The 14,622-nt window shown below is 40.3% G+C and overlaps 1 protein-coding gene across 1 annotated transcript in view; it reads left to right on the top strand.

Annotated features, from left to right (window-relative positions):
* IQGAP1 (IQ motif containing GTPase activating protein 1) overlaps positions 1-14,622 on the top strand; it is a 77,956-nt gene that overhangs the window by 17,869 nt on the left and 45,465 nt on the right. The window contains exons 3-5 of the mRNA XM_042804225.1: positions 11,291-11,447; positions 11,821-11,898; positions 13,620-13,696. Of these exons, the coding sequence (XP_042660159.1) occupies positions 11,291-11,447; positions 11,821-11,898; positions 13,620-13,696 (312 nt within the window). The remainder of the gene's footprint in view (positions 1-11,290; positions 11,448-11,820; positions 11,899-13,619; positions 13,697-14,622) is intronic.

Here is a 14,622-nt window from a genome sequence, read left to right as displayed (position 1 = left end):
TGTTATTTAAGAAATGTTCTTGCAGGTTAAGAGCTGATCTTCATTGTTTACCTCGGGAGGCAGAAATTGGTGTATGTAAGTACTTCTGAAGGTTTTGCTAGATACCTAAAGACATCTCTCATTATGTAAATACAGTTAAGTCTGATTTTTGGTGACTAAACTCAGTCTGTTAATTACAGGTAAGACTACTTTTGCCCGAGTGTTAAAGCAAAATGTATTTGTCAAGTCCTATGTACTTTATCTGTGTGAGATACAACTAGTGAAAGCAAATCTAAAGCCCATTTTTATGCATCTCAATAGTTCTGCGATTCCCAAATACGTTTTTGCACATCAGATAAACTTGCGGCTGTGACATTTATAAACTGTTGAAAAGTATGAGATATTCATAAACTTCTGTTGAAAAGTTTAATCAATTAAATAGATTCTATATACAATTATTTAGGTAAGTATGAATAGATACAGCATATTTAATTGAGCAGTCAATTACCTAGTTTAATAAAAGGCTAGGTTTATTTGCATCTCACTTGCTGGCCTTTGTCAGAGACGGGGTATTGGGCTACGTGGGGTGGGAACTTTTGGTCTGATACCATGAACAGGCATAGGGGCTGCTGTTATCTGTGCCTTCCTTGGCGATAGCTTCCTGGATTAAGTATGGTTGAGATGTCTAGTAGGCATTGTCAGCAGCTCTGCTCACCAGATTGCTGGACTGGATAGTCATAAAATGCAGGCAGATGCTATCAAAAACTACAAAAAAAAAGCATAGAGCGGTTGTCTAGGGGAAGTGCAGATGATCCTGCAGCAATTTGGGAGGCTTGAATTTTCTAAAGGTATTTGTCCCCACCCCTTTCTGGCCTTTGGTTGGTATGCTTTCACCTCTATTTTGTACCTTCTGTTGTCTATTTGGGAATGTGGTGTGACTGGGGGGAAAAAATAAAATCCTAAGGAGATACACTCCATCCCCCTGAAATTCTGCACGGACAGGAAAATGTTAAGTTGTAGTAGGTGCTTGGATATGCTATCTGACTGCCTTGCTAGTTTTGACTGCCTGTCTGGTATATTTCAGTGTGAGAGAAGAGCAGGAGCCAACAGTGAAGCCTGTTTGTTACATGGTGGTAGCTCTACCATTAGGATGAAGTTAAACTTTGGTGATCTTTACTAGCTAGTTTAGAGATGTAAGCAATAAACTCATGCAGGGACCTTTTCCTTTAAGAGCATTAAACAAAAAGATTTCTTACTCTGATAAATTAAGTGGGAGAATGCAGTGCTATAGGTCCAGTGTAGAGCTTGGAATTACAGGGGTTTATTTTAAGACATGGTGTGTTGTGGTAGTTTGAGGGATGGACTTCCCAGTCTTTCTGTGGATGACTGTGTTTAAAGAACTGTTAGTTCCCTGTGAGGTAACAGTATCTGCAGTAATCTCAGTTTTGACGTTCTGGGATTAGTTTATGTAACCATCGCTTGAAGGCCTGTTCTCACAAGAGTTTGTACAGAATCCCAGCCTGATGTGCAGCATTAGATGAAAGGATCCTGGTGTTTGTGTATCACAATTCCATGCCCTTCTCAGTGACTTGCCTCTACTTAAAATAAAGATGGTTATTTCCTTAGGGAATATGTTGGCAGTCTCATAGCTGAGTGAGTGCTGGGAGTAGGACCCCCATCTCTGAGGTCAACAGGATGTTACTTCAACAGTGGGATGAGTTGTAAGGCTATAGCCACTTAAAATCTTTTTTTCTGAGCTGTGTTTTTTAGCATGAAATACTGTTAATCACTCTTTATTGAACTATGCGCATTCAGAATTTATGAATAAGGTCATAGGCTTGGCCACCATGAATGCTTTATCTTCAGTGGCCCGAAGGACTCCAGTGTGATCTCTTGCCTCTTTTCATAGCAGAGGGCACCTGTACTACTTATGTTGACACACAGGGTTTGTTGCACTCAGTATTGGACTCCTTAAGAACCTTCTACAACAGTGCCAGTATTCGTTGTGCTGTAAATACCTTCCAAGAGTACAAATGACTTCGGTGTTTTTGAGATAGATCATTGAAGCTTTGTCAGCAGTTTTGCTAAGCATTACATGTAGCTTTTGCATAGCTTCCAAGTTCCAGCCACAGTTAATGGTTGAGCAGCTCTTCAGTCGCTCTTGTAAAACTATCCAGGTACTTCTCCAGATCCCTGTGTAGACTGCACAATGCTGCTTGGAGTTGCCCACATTTTAAACGTTAGGGGGTAAACACTCGGAAGGGGAAGCAACTGGAAATAACCTGTGAAGTTTTGTGGCGCTTTCAGTACAAAGGTGGATGCGCCTTTTCTCTTCTTGTCCCTTAATTTTAGGTATCGTGAGATTTGAAGAAACAAAGAGTACAAGATGCGCTCTTTGTCTGTATACGGATACAGCAACAGGCAATGGGTGAATACCCATAGGATTACTTTGAAAGCACAAAAAGATCAACTCATTTCAAGAACTTGTACCCACAGTGTGAACGTGCATATGGAGATCACATCTTGAAGATGTACTTGAAGATCTTGATTTTGGGCAAATAGCCTGCCTATTTTACGGTTACGAGAAAGAGTTGTGTAAGACAGTCTGTGTTGGTAGAGCACAGGTTTAGGCAGGCTTATTTTGCTAATTAAAATACATTGGTATAGTATACAGACATTGTTACAAAGACTGGAGAATAATATCATATGCGGCTGAAAAGAGAATCAAGCTCTATGTCCCTTCAGTCTACATCTAGACCTCCTTCGGGAGGGAAATAAAGTATATTCAGCCTTCTTGAAGAAGGAGACAACACCCTTCTGAAACGTAGTTGGTAGGAGACGACTAAAAGTAAGCAAGGAGTGCTGGGGCACTGACATGCTTATGAAGAGAAGACTCCCGTGATTCTGACTCTTGATCAAGAAGTCTGTGGCCAGTGCTCCCAAACTATTTTTTTCAGAAGTTTGCATTGAGTTTCTGTTTGCAGCTTTCCCGCTAGTGGAATTGGTGAGGTGTGCAATAAGCAGAATGTGATGTGACATCTGGTCTTCAACCAACACAGCATTGGTGCCAGACTCTGATATGAGTGGTACTGGTTATCCTGTGGCGTGATGTGTTAGTGTTACATACTTTATCTTCTTAGAGTTCTTAATGGCTATAGGTACTGAGGTGTTGCTCTTGAGGTGAACACAGTGGAAGTGAACAGCAGGTGCAAACCCAGACAGTGTGTTGGGCCAAAGTCTGGTCTGAGAGTTGAAAAATGTCACTGGCTAAACCTGTGTACAAAAGGAAAAGCCATTGTCTTGAAATTCTAGGCCAGCTGAAGGTTAGAAGAAGTTATTTCTGGCCTCTGCAAATACTTTTAGCTTGAAATTACTACTACTTAGCGATGACCAAGATGTGAGCTTTCCTTATTGGTTGATAAAGATCACCTTTTTTGACTGTTAATGCCTTCTGTGTTTTCTGTGCTGTGTTCTGTTTTCTTTTTGTGCTGGAACATACTGCCTGGTATTCCTGACCCGAAATGAGTAGTGTTTCTTACAGATTTGTCCATTTTCTAAATTGTCTGCTCTACTATTTTTGTTTATTAAATTGGGTACTCTTGCAAAAAATTCTGGAGAGATGGGTTGCTAGTTCTTCTTCTTCCTTAGGCTTATCTATGATCAGTCTGAGAGGAAAAGAGTGACTTTTTCTCTCTTCCACAGTTTTTTCCATTGTCTTGGGGTTAGACAGGCTTTTGATGCTTTCACTAGTGTAAGAGCAAAATATGTGCCTTGTGATCAATGTTAAGTTTTTGCTGTGTCTAAACTCCAGTTCTGATTAAAATTGGCCTGTGATACTATTGGAAAGTATGATGCCTCTGTGCAACTTGTCACAATCCTTGATATTGCTGCATTGGGGGAGAGTAAACGAGTTGGTAGTTGAGATAACTGGTGTTAATTTTTTTCCAGTCCTTGTTAATGGAGTAATATTCCCTTTAGAAGTTTGAAGACAGCACTAATTGAGAGACTGGCTGCCTAACAGTACCCTTTGTTACATTTTTGCTATCCTGTCTTCTCAAGGAAGGCCTGGCACTAGATTGCAGCTGATGGCAGTAGATGCACGTAGGTATTCAAGGATCTTTCTAGGAAGGGCGTCTGCACTTTGTAGCAGTAGGACTGACAGATTAAAAAGGTGCAATTACTACTTCAATTTGAGCTAGTTTTGGTAAAATTGGAGAGTCCAGCACTACCTATGCAGTCATGATGATTAAATTTGAGTGAAGAATGAATTCTGAGTTAAAAATTAGGTTTTCTGTGCTGGTGAGAGGGAGGAAGTGTAGTAGAAGCTGCTGAAGTAGCAAAAAAGAATTCAAGGTTTCTGTAGGAAGCTTATCGATGACATACTGTTCTAATGCCGAATGTCTAAAGAGAGTAGAGGTTGCTGCCCATCGGCCAGGTTTTACCTCCTGCCTTGTGAGACTTGAGAAATGCTTTCCTCTTGTTCATCTGGAAATTCTGCATTTATTTCTGCATTTTAAGGATGACAGGTGTTAATTTTAATATGAGTACGTGAGCTTTTAAATGTAAAATTGTACTGTGTAATGCTTTCTGAAAACATCTCTCTGTCCTCTGGCCTAGCAAGTGGTTAAACAGCGCCGCACCAAGTGGGAGCTTTATTGTATGTAAATTGCCCTAGTTTTGTAGTTATATTAACACCCACTTAGGAATCTGTTGAAACAGGTATGAGTGCACTGAGACAGCATACGTTCTAATTATGGGTTATTTATCTTACTATATGGAGACGCTTAGACAGAACTCACCGCCTCTGTGTCCTTTGGTAGGGCATTACATGATTTGGTTCCATGTCCCTTCTACTTTATTTTTAGGTCCTCCTAGGTCAAACAAAGTGAGTGGAGGTTTTCGTTGCCCCGGTAAGGTTCTTGAGAGGGTATTATGAACCTTGTTGCCAGCATTTGAACTCTTCAAGGGTTTGAATATTTCTCTGTCATCTTGGGAGACTTTGGTTGTAATGATTTAAGGCATGCAAGTGTCGTTTCAGAAAGCTCTTGCCCCACTCAGAAGGAATGGGGAAAAAAGTTACTTGTGGGGGTGGGGAAGAGTTGGACTAGATCTCAAGAGGTTCCTTCCAGCCTCAGAGATTCTGTGAAGGTTGGGTTGAAGGAAGTGCATAGGAGATGCAGCCATGTGGGATGGGGAAGAGCATGGTCTGAAAGCAGGTCAAACACTGGCATTACAGTATCTTTTGGATAATGGTCCAGAATTTTTAAACTACTGTCGTGTTTTTTCTATCATTTATTCAGCTGTTATCTGCATTTTTCTATAAACTACAGTTCAAGAACTAAGTTTTTTGAGGGGAAAGCAGCAAAACCCAGGAAAATAGTAGCTTGCAGAAGAATTGGTTTCTTTGTGTAGAAGTTGGCCAGGTGTACCCAGAAGACACTACTCTTTGTTGCTTTTCCAGGCTTCCTGTCCTGCTTTGGGTAGCAAGCTCCCCTTTTCTTAAGCTGCACTCCACAGTGTAACGGTGTCTCATTCGGGATTTGAAGTGCTCTCCAAGCTTAACTGTCTGTGATCCACAATTCTTCATTTGCAGTAGAGGCTTACTTGGTAACATTCTGTTCAATAAGGTGTGCCAACCAGCTTGGTTTTTAATCCCTTTAGGAGAGTGTTTGCATTCCTATTTATAAGAGTAACCTGAGGAAATATGATAGACTAAGTCATAAACCACTATTTATCACATTAAAAAGGAAAGTATGGTAGTAAGCCTCTTAGTATAGAAGACTGTTGAGAAACTTGCAGAAAAGCTAATCCTTTCCAGGCTAAACTGGACTCAAATGAGCAACGTCCTAAATATTCTTTTTCCACTTAAAAGCGTTACTTAACGTTTAAGTGCCCTATACCTGACCTACTATATGTAAAGTCTGTAAGATTTTCTGAGGTTAATAATACTGTTTTCATTGGGGCTAGAGGGACTGAGCATCCTTTGCCTCGTGGAAGCTTCTCTAGTATGGGATATTTTGATTTATATCTTAATTGGAACTCTTCTGACATGTAGCCCCTGCCATCTGTGACTTGTATGTGTTCTGAGTTGATGCCTTCTGCACTCCCATCCCTTTACTGCATAAAATTTGTAAGCTGTTCACATTGAACACTGAACTCCCGTCAAAACCTGTTGAACTGGTTTACTTTCTGTAACTCGTACTTTGACTCAGTTCCTTACTCCCTTAACATGTCCTTCGGGTTGTCTTTGTTTTCTGTAGCTTACAGGCTTTGCATAAAACAGTCTTCCTATTGTTTTTCCAAGCTAGATGGCAAGGAGGTCAAAGACAAGATGGAGGGAACGTGGCTGCACATCATCTGATGTTTGATGGCTAACTGCTGACTTTCTTGTATACGAATGGAGGGTCCAGAGGAGGGCCATGAAGATGATAAAACGGTCGGAGAATCTGCCCTGTGAGGAAACACTGAGAGAGTTAGGTCTTTTCATTTTGGAGAAGAGAAGGCTCAGAGGAGACCTCATCACAGCTTTCCGGTGCTTGAAGGGCGGCTACAAAGAGAGCAGAGGCTCTCTTTTTGCAAGGAGCCACATGGAGAGGATGAGGGGCCATGGGTGCAAGTTGCACTGGGGAGAGGTTTCATCTTGATATGAGAGAGACCATTTTTTTTTCAGTGAGAAGAAACAACAGCCTCCCTAGCGATGTGATAGAGTCCCCATCGCTGGAGGTTTTCAAAACGCAGCTGGACAGCGTGCTAGATAACTTCAACTAGACTCCCTTTCCCATGGGAGGCTGGACCCGATGATCATCTGAGGTCCCTTCCAGATTTGTGTGTTCTGTGATTCTGTGAATAAACCAGGCAGTGAGATGAGTTATTATTTCCAGTTAGTCAGGTGCTCTCAAGGGGCACATAAATCAGTCCACTGACTTCTCGCAGCTTTTTAGGAAAGCAAGTAGAACCCACAACAAGTGTGTGAGACTTTGAGGCTTGGAAATGTCATTTTTATATAGCTTTCCAAATAGTGATTTAAGTGCTTCCCAGAAATACAAAAGGATACTTCTTGATTTCTGCGGAGTATCCACTCTTTTGAGAGAGGGAAGGGGGGGAATAAAAAAAGTTTTTCTCCCTCTGCACCTCCCATGCAGTGTTGCGGTGTCTCATTTTGAGTAACGCTTTGTCAGTAGTGCTAGGGCCCAGTCATTTTTTGTGTCAAGTTTGTCTCAGCCATTCCAACCAGCTACTTGTTTGCTGATTGAAAGTTTCAACAGACAGAGCCTTTGTAATCTGGACATTCAGAACAGAGGATATAATTGTCAGGTTGTACATTTTATGAAGAGTTTTGTGAGGCATTAGTTAGGAAATTTACTCTAGTTTTGGGGGTTGGGAAAGTAGGAGTGAGTGAGAGCTGGGGAACGAGAAGCCAGAAGCAGGAAAAATCTGCTGTGTTGCCCATTTCCTGCAGAAAACCACTCCCTGTTGTGGGAGGGCTGTCAACAAGAACATAAAACTCTTTCTTTCTGTTCATTTTTGTGAGTGGTAGTTCCTGAGAAACGTGGAGTTTCCCTTTTCTCTTCCCCCTCCTTCCAGGCTCTCCCGAAGTCTCCACCGCTGTCTTGGAGACATCTGGTTGCTGACCTGTTTCTGTCATTAGTTTCTGTGGCAAACTCACTGAGAAGCTTCCTGGCACCTTTTGCTTGTGTTAACTTTTCAAAGGTGTAGTCATTGCTGCTTGGAGCTGTGGAGAAGCTAAGTGTCTGAGGAAAAGGCTTTCTTGGGCAAAGAGAAAGGGTCTTGGAGTAGTTGTTTGTATTCAGGTGGAAGAGTCAGTAGAACTGAGGTTTTGGAGACTGTAATAGCAACTGATTGTAGGTACTTTATGATGTACAGCTATGGAATGTTAGTGAGGTTTTTTTCTTTTGAAACAGGTTAGCATTTTTCTATGTAATCCAGAGAGGAATGCAGATACTGAAAACAGTCTGAATAACCAGAGAAACGGCGATGAAATCAAGCTGTTTGTAAAACCTCTATTGAATCATGAGTATTCTTTCAACAATGAGGTTGTAAGCATAACTGTCTGCTGTGGAATCTACAAATAGGAAAAAACAGTATCAGGGATTAGATCTTTTAAAAAAACCTCAAACAGAAGTATGAGAAGGATGAAATAAAAATTTGAGGACTTTATGCAATATTTTCTCTACAGTCAGGTTTTAGATGCTCTTGGGTGTAGACATCAGAATTGCTACGGCTGATTTTAACTTGTGTTAAGAGAAAAGACCATCTGAGGATTAGTAGCAGCTGAGATAAATAGATGTACATTTCAATGTACCTTTAATCAAATAGAGAATTAGAGCAAAGAACAAAGCACTAGTGTTACACCTTTTTTGTTGTTTTGAGAACACTGGCTTGCTTATCTTAAAAGGCAGAAGTCTGCTTTATGTTCTATGAGACTACACTGTATACTAACATTTCAAGTAGAGAGAGCTGGAGAAGTAATGGATTCCGACATGAGAACTTGACTGCCATTCCCCTTGAGTTTCAGTAGTGAAGATGGACATTCATCTGAAATGTATGTTACAGCAAGCATTCTGTTCATGCTAATAGACATGAAAATGGAGGAGGTGTGGCAGAGTAACAGACTAGCTCTGTGGTAGATTAAAAAAGTAAACCTTAGAGATAGATGAAACCAAATGCAGGCAAGATTGTCTAAGACTACATTTTGCACTAGTCAAAGTTATCTTTCCTCTGACTGCTGAAATATTGCAGCCTGGGAGATTTTTCATTTTCTAACTAAGAACTAAGTACTTGTCTTCTATAATTAGAAATGCAGCTTACTACCTTCTCAGGAGAGATGAAAAACTGACCACGGTGAATTTTAATGCGTCTCATCTCTGTCGTGTACTGCTAGTGTCGCATATTTGAGATCAAGAGTAAACTGTATAAAAATATCTCCAAAATGCAAATTAAATTTTATGTTTATAATACTTTCCTAAATTACTGTAAAGAAATCACCACATTCTATTTTCTTGTTAAGGTCAGAAAGAATGGTCACTTGCTCTGTCATTATCTTGGATATTGCAGGTTAAGTAATTTTTAGCTTTTTCCATTGAGCCTTGCATGCTGGGCTGAAAATTGGTGGTTCAGAAGCTGATTCATGTGTAGTTCATATGCTACTGCCACAGATTTGTTGCTGTTCATCAGAAAAGGTGGAGCAGGCTGATGTCAGTGACTACGGTTTCAGTCATCCGATTTCATTGTGCTACCAGAGGACTGTCAGAGCACCAAGCTGCTTCTCGGACTTTATTTCAACAAACTGAATGCACCGCACTGTTCAGGCTTCTCACTGTGAAGTGTTATCTAATAAAAAATTTCTTTTCTTTCTTATTTCTGCTCTCCCGTTTGAAAAAATGCAGATCACAGTGACAAGGTTAGTCTCATTGGTGTAGTACACAAAGGAATAGCAGGGCCTGACTTTTCTTTTCCCTTTTGTATACACCCCTCAATAGCACTAGGTCTTACAGCTTTAAACTTTTAATTCATTATGTGTGCTGTACTCGTTACTCATTTTTCAGTGTCATGGTTGTCTTTTAGGATACAATCCCCAGTCTGTAGATAAGCTAGGTCAATGACCTTATATTTGACCGTGTCTGAAGCCTAGGTTATTTGAACAGTCCTGTTCTTGCTCAATCTGTGACCACCTGTGTGCTAATTATAGGTTGTAGTTATACCAATATTAGTGTTATCCTTTAGTTCTCTAATTTTGTCAGCCTCAGTTTTTGTGTTTACTTCCTGGAAAACTTAAAGAAGGGGATGTAGCACACATCTATGTCAGAATGCGTTAGAAACAGCACCAGTCAAGAAATCCCCACAGAAACACTGCTCGGAGATGTCTTATTAGTTCTTAGTATATATGAGCTATTTTTTCTATGTATGTACAGGGCTTGATTTTAATCAGAATATTACGAGGTATGAAGCCTCGTACCTCACAGATGTGAAACGTCTGCAGTTTCAGTTGGTCAACAGAGCCACTTAGTTTTCCCAGTTGTGTTCTATAGGACTAATTTCTTTGAAATTGGGTTAACACATTACATGAATAATTAGTGTAGTAAATTATCATTTGCATCCAGTATGGTGTTTTCCAGTTATTTGCCTGGATTAATACGGAGCTATATAGTTTACAGTTATCTATGCATCTGAAATAGTATTTAGAATATTCAAATTCTGTTTGTTAGGTTCAAGCGGGATCCTCTACTTGCCTATCTTTAAAATTAGTCCCAGTAATGTGGATGACTCATCCCCATGAGCCAAGTTATTAACCTTGCTCCTGTTACACTGTCAGCTCTGTTTTATAATATGGCCTAATGCTGTTCTGGGCCACTGTTGTCTTGAAAGTCACTTTTCTGTGATCTTTATTGATGTAAGGCTCATCCGTGCTTCAAGACCTTTAGAGGTTAGCTGCAAGTGAGGCACAATCTAAGGAAAACGCTTTAGAAAGTGTCCCATGGCTGTGCAACCCCCTTTTTCGGAGAACAGAACAGCGAGGGAACGTGTCATCTTTGGATGAAACTGCGTATCTGAGCTTGCAGTATACGGCCTCTGGCAGCTCTGTACAGAATAAATATCAAGGTGCACTTCTGTGTTGAGAACAGTGACTTTTCAAATTAATCCCTGTTGTAATCTTTGTTTTTGTCACGAAGATCCACGATACCATTAAATGGGATGGGAGGAAACAAGATAAGGGAAAATCAGTTGCTGTGAGAGAAATGCCTGTTCCATTTTTTTCCCCTTATTTTTGAAATTTATACTAGGGTGTGAGAAAATACATAGGTCAGGAAGGTAGACTTGATGACAGCATTGTAGTGCCTTTCTATGAGATTAGCTAAGAGAGCTCAAATAAGTGGTACAAATTCATGAAAGAAATAGTGAATACTTAAAGTGAAGAAATGCTCGTGAGAGAAACCTGTACTCAAGGGGAAGATTTAAGTTAGTTAAAAGGACAGGTTCGCCACTCTGCCTAGGCCGGTAGCAGCTGAATCACATGGGCTGAAAGAGAAACATGATGGTGAGATGGTATCTTAATTACTTTTGAAAATCTAGCTACTGGACTCAGTACTTCTCCGTAATACTTTGTCTGAAGTTTTACTGACAAACATTTTAATGACACAGATTGTGTAGTAGTGCTTTCAACCCCTAATGTTAAGTAAATAGTATGCTAGAGTATGACAGTAGTAGCAGCGTGAAACTTGTTTAGCATGGGGTTGTATTCACAAATTGGAAATAGACTGATGTGGCCAACTTTGTTTTACTTGCACTTCAGATGGATGGAAGCCTGTCTGAATGAGGAGCTGCCTCCCACAACAGAGCTGGAAGAAGGATTGAGAAATGGAGTCTACCTGGCCAAACTTGGAAACTTCTTCTCCCCTAAAGTGGTTTCTGTGAAGAAAATCTACGATAGGGAGCAGACTAGATATAAGGTGAGAGCTGTTGGGCATAGGTCCTGCTTTAGGGAGACATCTAAAATAGGAAAATGTGCACGTGGCGGTACTGTGAGCAAATAAGCAGAAAGCTAGTTTATATTAGCATTACTTGAGAAACTCCACCTGCACTCTAGAACATCAGTTAAGCGGGTATGTGTGTGAATTCTTAGCTTTATATCTGAGCTTGCACTTATGTGAAAGAACTTGTTATAAACAGGCGGTATAATTGCATATAGAAGACTTCTGATCCCTTTTCTGTAAGGGTACGGTTCTCAATATCCATTTTAATGAACCTCCTAGCTGTTCTTGGCGGTGGTGGTATTTTGTTTCTTACTGCCCTCCCCCTTGTTCCTCCTTATTTTTTTTACAGGCAACTGGTCTCCACTTCCGGCACACAGATAATGTAATCCAGTGGCTGAATGCCATGGCTGAGATTGGTCTCCCTAAGGTAATTTCTGTGTTGTACATTGTCGTGGTTTGAGCTTGGTCGGCAGCCAAACACCACAGATAAATAAATAATCTCAGAAAAGCTTTATGTTCTGTGGAAGCATTTTATGTTGTGCAAAAGTCAGCAGACTTCATTTAGTTATTTCTCCATTTTCTAGATTTGTGTCCCTATAAAAATACTAATCTAAAACTTGCAAGAAAGATTTCATTCTGCTGTGAGTGTGAGAATGATTAGGAGCAAAGCAATTCCCACTCTGTACCATATCCTTAATATCACTAATCTTGCATAACATCTGCATTACATTGTTCTTGTCATGCGTTCTTTTGAACAATATCTGAGCTGCAGTATGATTGTGGAAGTTTTTTTAGAAATCTATTCTAAAAGAAGTAGCGTGACAGAAAATACAATGTTCTCCATTTCTTCAGATTTCCCTACAAAATACTCATATCAAGTTGAAATGTTATTGGTGTAGCTTAATCCAATATAAATGATTGGCTTCACTAGGGGAATGGCCAGATAAACTCTCCTGAGCTAATTAACACTGTTGCCTGAAAATATATGGAACTGTGGTAGTTTTGTGCTGACGGTCAAGTTGCATGCATGGATAGTAAGTAATTTTTTTTAATGTGTGGTTTTTTGGTTTTGTTTTGTAAGCCATGTTATGTTTAGTCTTACTAAAATCAGCATTGTGTAGTTTAATCTGATGTATGTTGTGTTTGCATACATGCTTGCAGATTAAACACTTCCTTTTTGGCAAAGTTTTTCAAATAAACTGTTGAGATTTACTAGTTGAGCCTTTCTGGGGCTTAAAATGATTTTACAGGAACAAATTTGGGTTTAGGAGATACTGAAATATGCTGTTAAGGTTGTTAGGTGAAAATAAATGAGGAGGGAGCTGGACAGAAGTTAAGTGCCAGGTATGAGGCAAGATTTTCAGATGTAAGTGGATTTTGGGGGGAAATAAATGTGTGAGGTGATGTTAAAGAGGCTGGGTTGGGGTCCAGTACATTGACAGGGAGATATAGGTGCTTTCAGTATTTTCCCGTGCAGAAGAGCCAGGGAACTGATGCTGTGGAATTGTGAGGGTCCTTCAGTTCTTTTCTTTACAGAAAGAGCAATGCTACTTTGTGCTCACAGGCAACAGAAAGGAACCTTCCAATAACTAGAAAGTAATGTGCCTTGTCAGCACTTCTGAATAAACTGAAACTCCAGTATTCGCCCCTTGTGTCAAACTTTCTGTGTTTGAGACAGTCTGAAAGTTTTTGGGTCCAGCTAACTGAAAATGTAATATCCAGAGCACCGCAGTGCTGCTCTGTTTCCCTTTATCCCCCTCTCTTCTCTTGCTTCTCCACCCCATTTAGACCAAACAAAATCCTCTTTTCTCTCTTCTGTTGTAAGTATTTTTTTTTGTCTCTTTGGCTTTCACCAAAGCCGTCAGTAATACTTTATGACCCGGTGTCTTTGTGGGCACGCAAAAGAGAGGGTGTACTCATCCATGTGTGTAGAACTTGAGTAGGAAAAGGGAAGTTCCTGGTTTGGGTGGTAGAAACAGAAGGAAGGATTTCAAGTAGGAGAAGTGTTGAGCCAGGGCAGAGAAGCTAGAAGCGTTTTGTTCTGTGGGCTGTTTCATTAGTGTACTGCAGAAGAATTGGGCTTCTCACAGTTATGCAATTTGGCTGCATAGGGTATGATTCAGATTGCTAACTTTGTTTTATCTTTAGATATTCTACCCAGAAACTACAGATATCTACGATCGCAAGAACATGCCACGCTGTATCTACTGTATTCATGCACTCAGGTAAGGCATGCTAGGCAGAAATCTAATTGCTTCTGAAATCTTGCTGCAAAACTGAAAGGTGAGAGAGGAGACACCTGAACTGAAGGCTGGATGAGGATGAATTTTCTAGCAGAAAAATCTTTCCAGGTCAGAGCAAAGATCTGTGAAGCCAATATTTTCACTGGCCAAAACAGATGCTGGAGGAAAAAGAACTGGTCAAGTATGTTGTGATGACTACCTTCCCATCCCAGTTCTCACCCTCCCTCTCTACTGTCTGAGGCAGAGCTAAACATTTTGGGGCTTAAAGGAAGGCCTGAAGCCCTAAAAGGTGTTTGTGAAAAGGAAAATATTATTTTTTCTAGGGCTCAGTCAGATCACTGAATGAAAGCTGGTGTAGTCACGGTATTGTACTGCTATACGTGTCTCTTGATGACCACGATAAGTGATCAAGCAGGAACCGTTGTTGAAAGGTCTCTTAAACCGTAAAATAGCAGACTGAGTGGGATAATCACAGTGCTTGGTAAAAATGGGAGGATTCATTTGTTGAAGCTTTGCTCTTTAATTTGACAGTATGGCACATTGCATGCGTTTCTGATATTGGTGTGGGGTTTTTTGTTTGATTTTTTTTTTTTTTTTCCCTTGACTAGCTGGTTTGAATGCAAGTGTGGCTTTTGAAACATGTTGAGATTTATATTTAGAAAGGGTTCCTTTTGTAGAATTTACAATGGTGGATTGTACACGTTTGGGTCTTCGTCTGTTGCTCGCTCAGTTTCAGTTCTCATCAATGGCTTGTTCTACTCTCTGATCTGTCGTCAGTGTAAAATCCACAGAGATGGATTGCGTTTATCTGAATGTTATCTGTTATTTCAGATTGCTGTAGATGAAATTGGTATTTACAGAAGTGAGCTTGATCCCAAGCTCGATCTTATAAAATGAGTTACTTCTGT

The sequence above is a fragment of the Tyto alba genome, unplaced genomic scaffold (assembly GCF_018691265.1).
Source record: "Tyto alba isolate M040663 unplaced genomic scaffold, T.alba_DEE_v4.0 Super-Scaffold_41, whole genome shotgun sequence".
In the NCBI taxonomy this organism is placed as follows: Eukaryota; Metazoa; Chordata; class Aves; order Strigiformes; family Tytonidae; genus Tyto; species Tyto alba.
The sequence above is the reverse complement of the archived record's forward strand: the minus strand, read 5'-3'. Positions and strand labels throughout refer to the sequence as shown.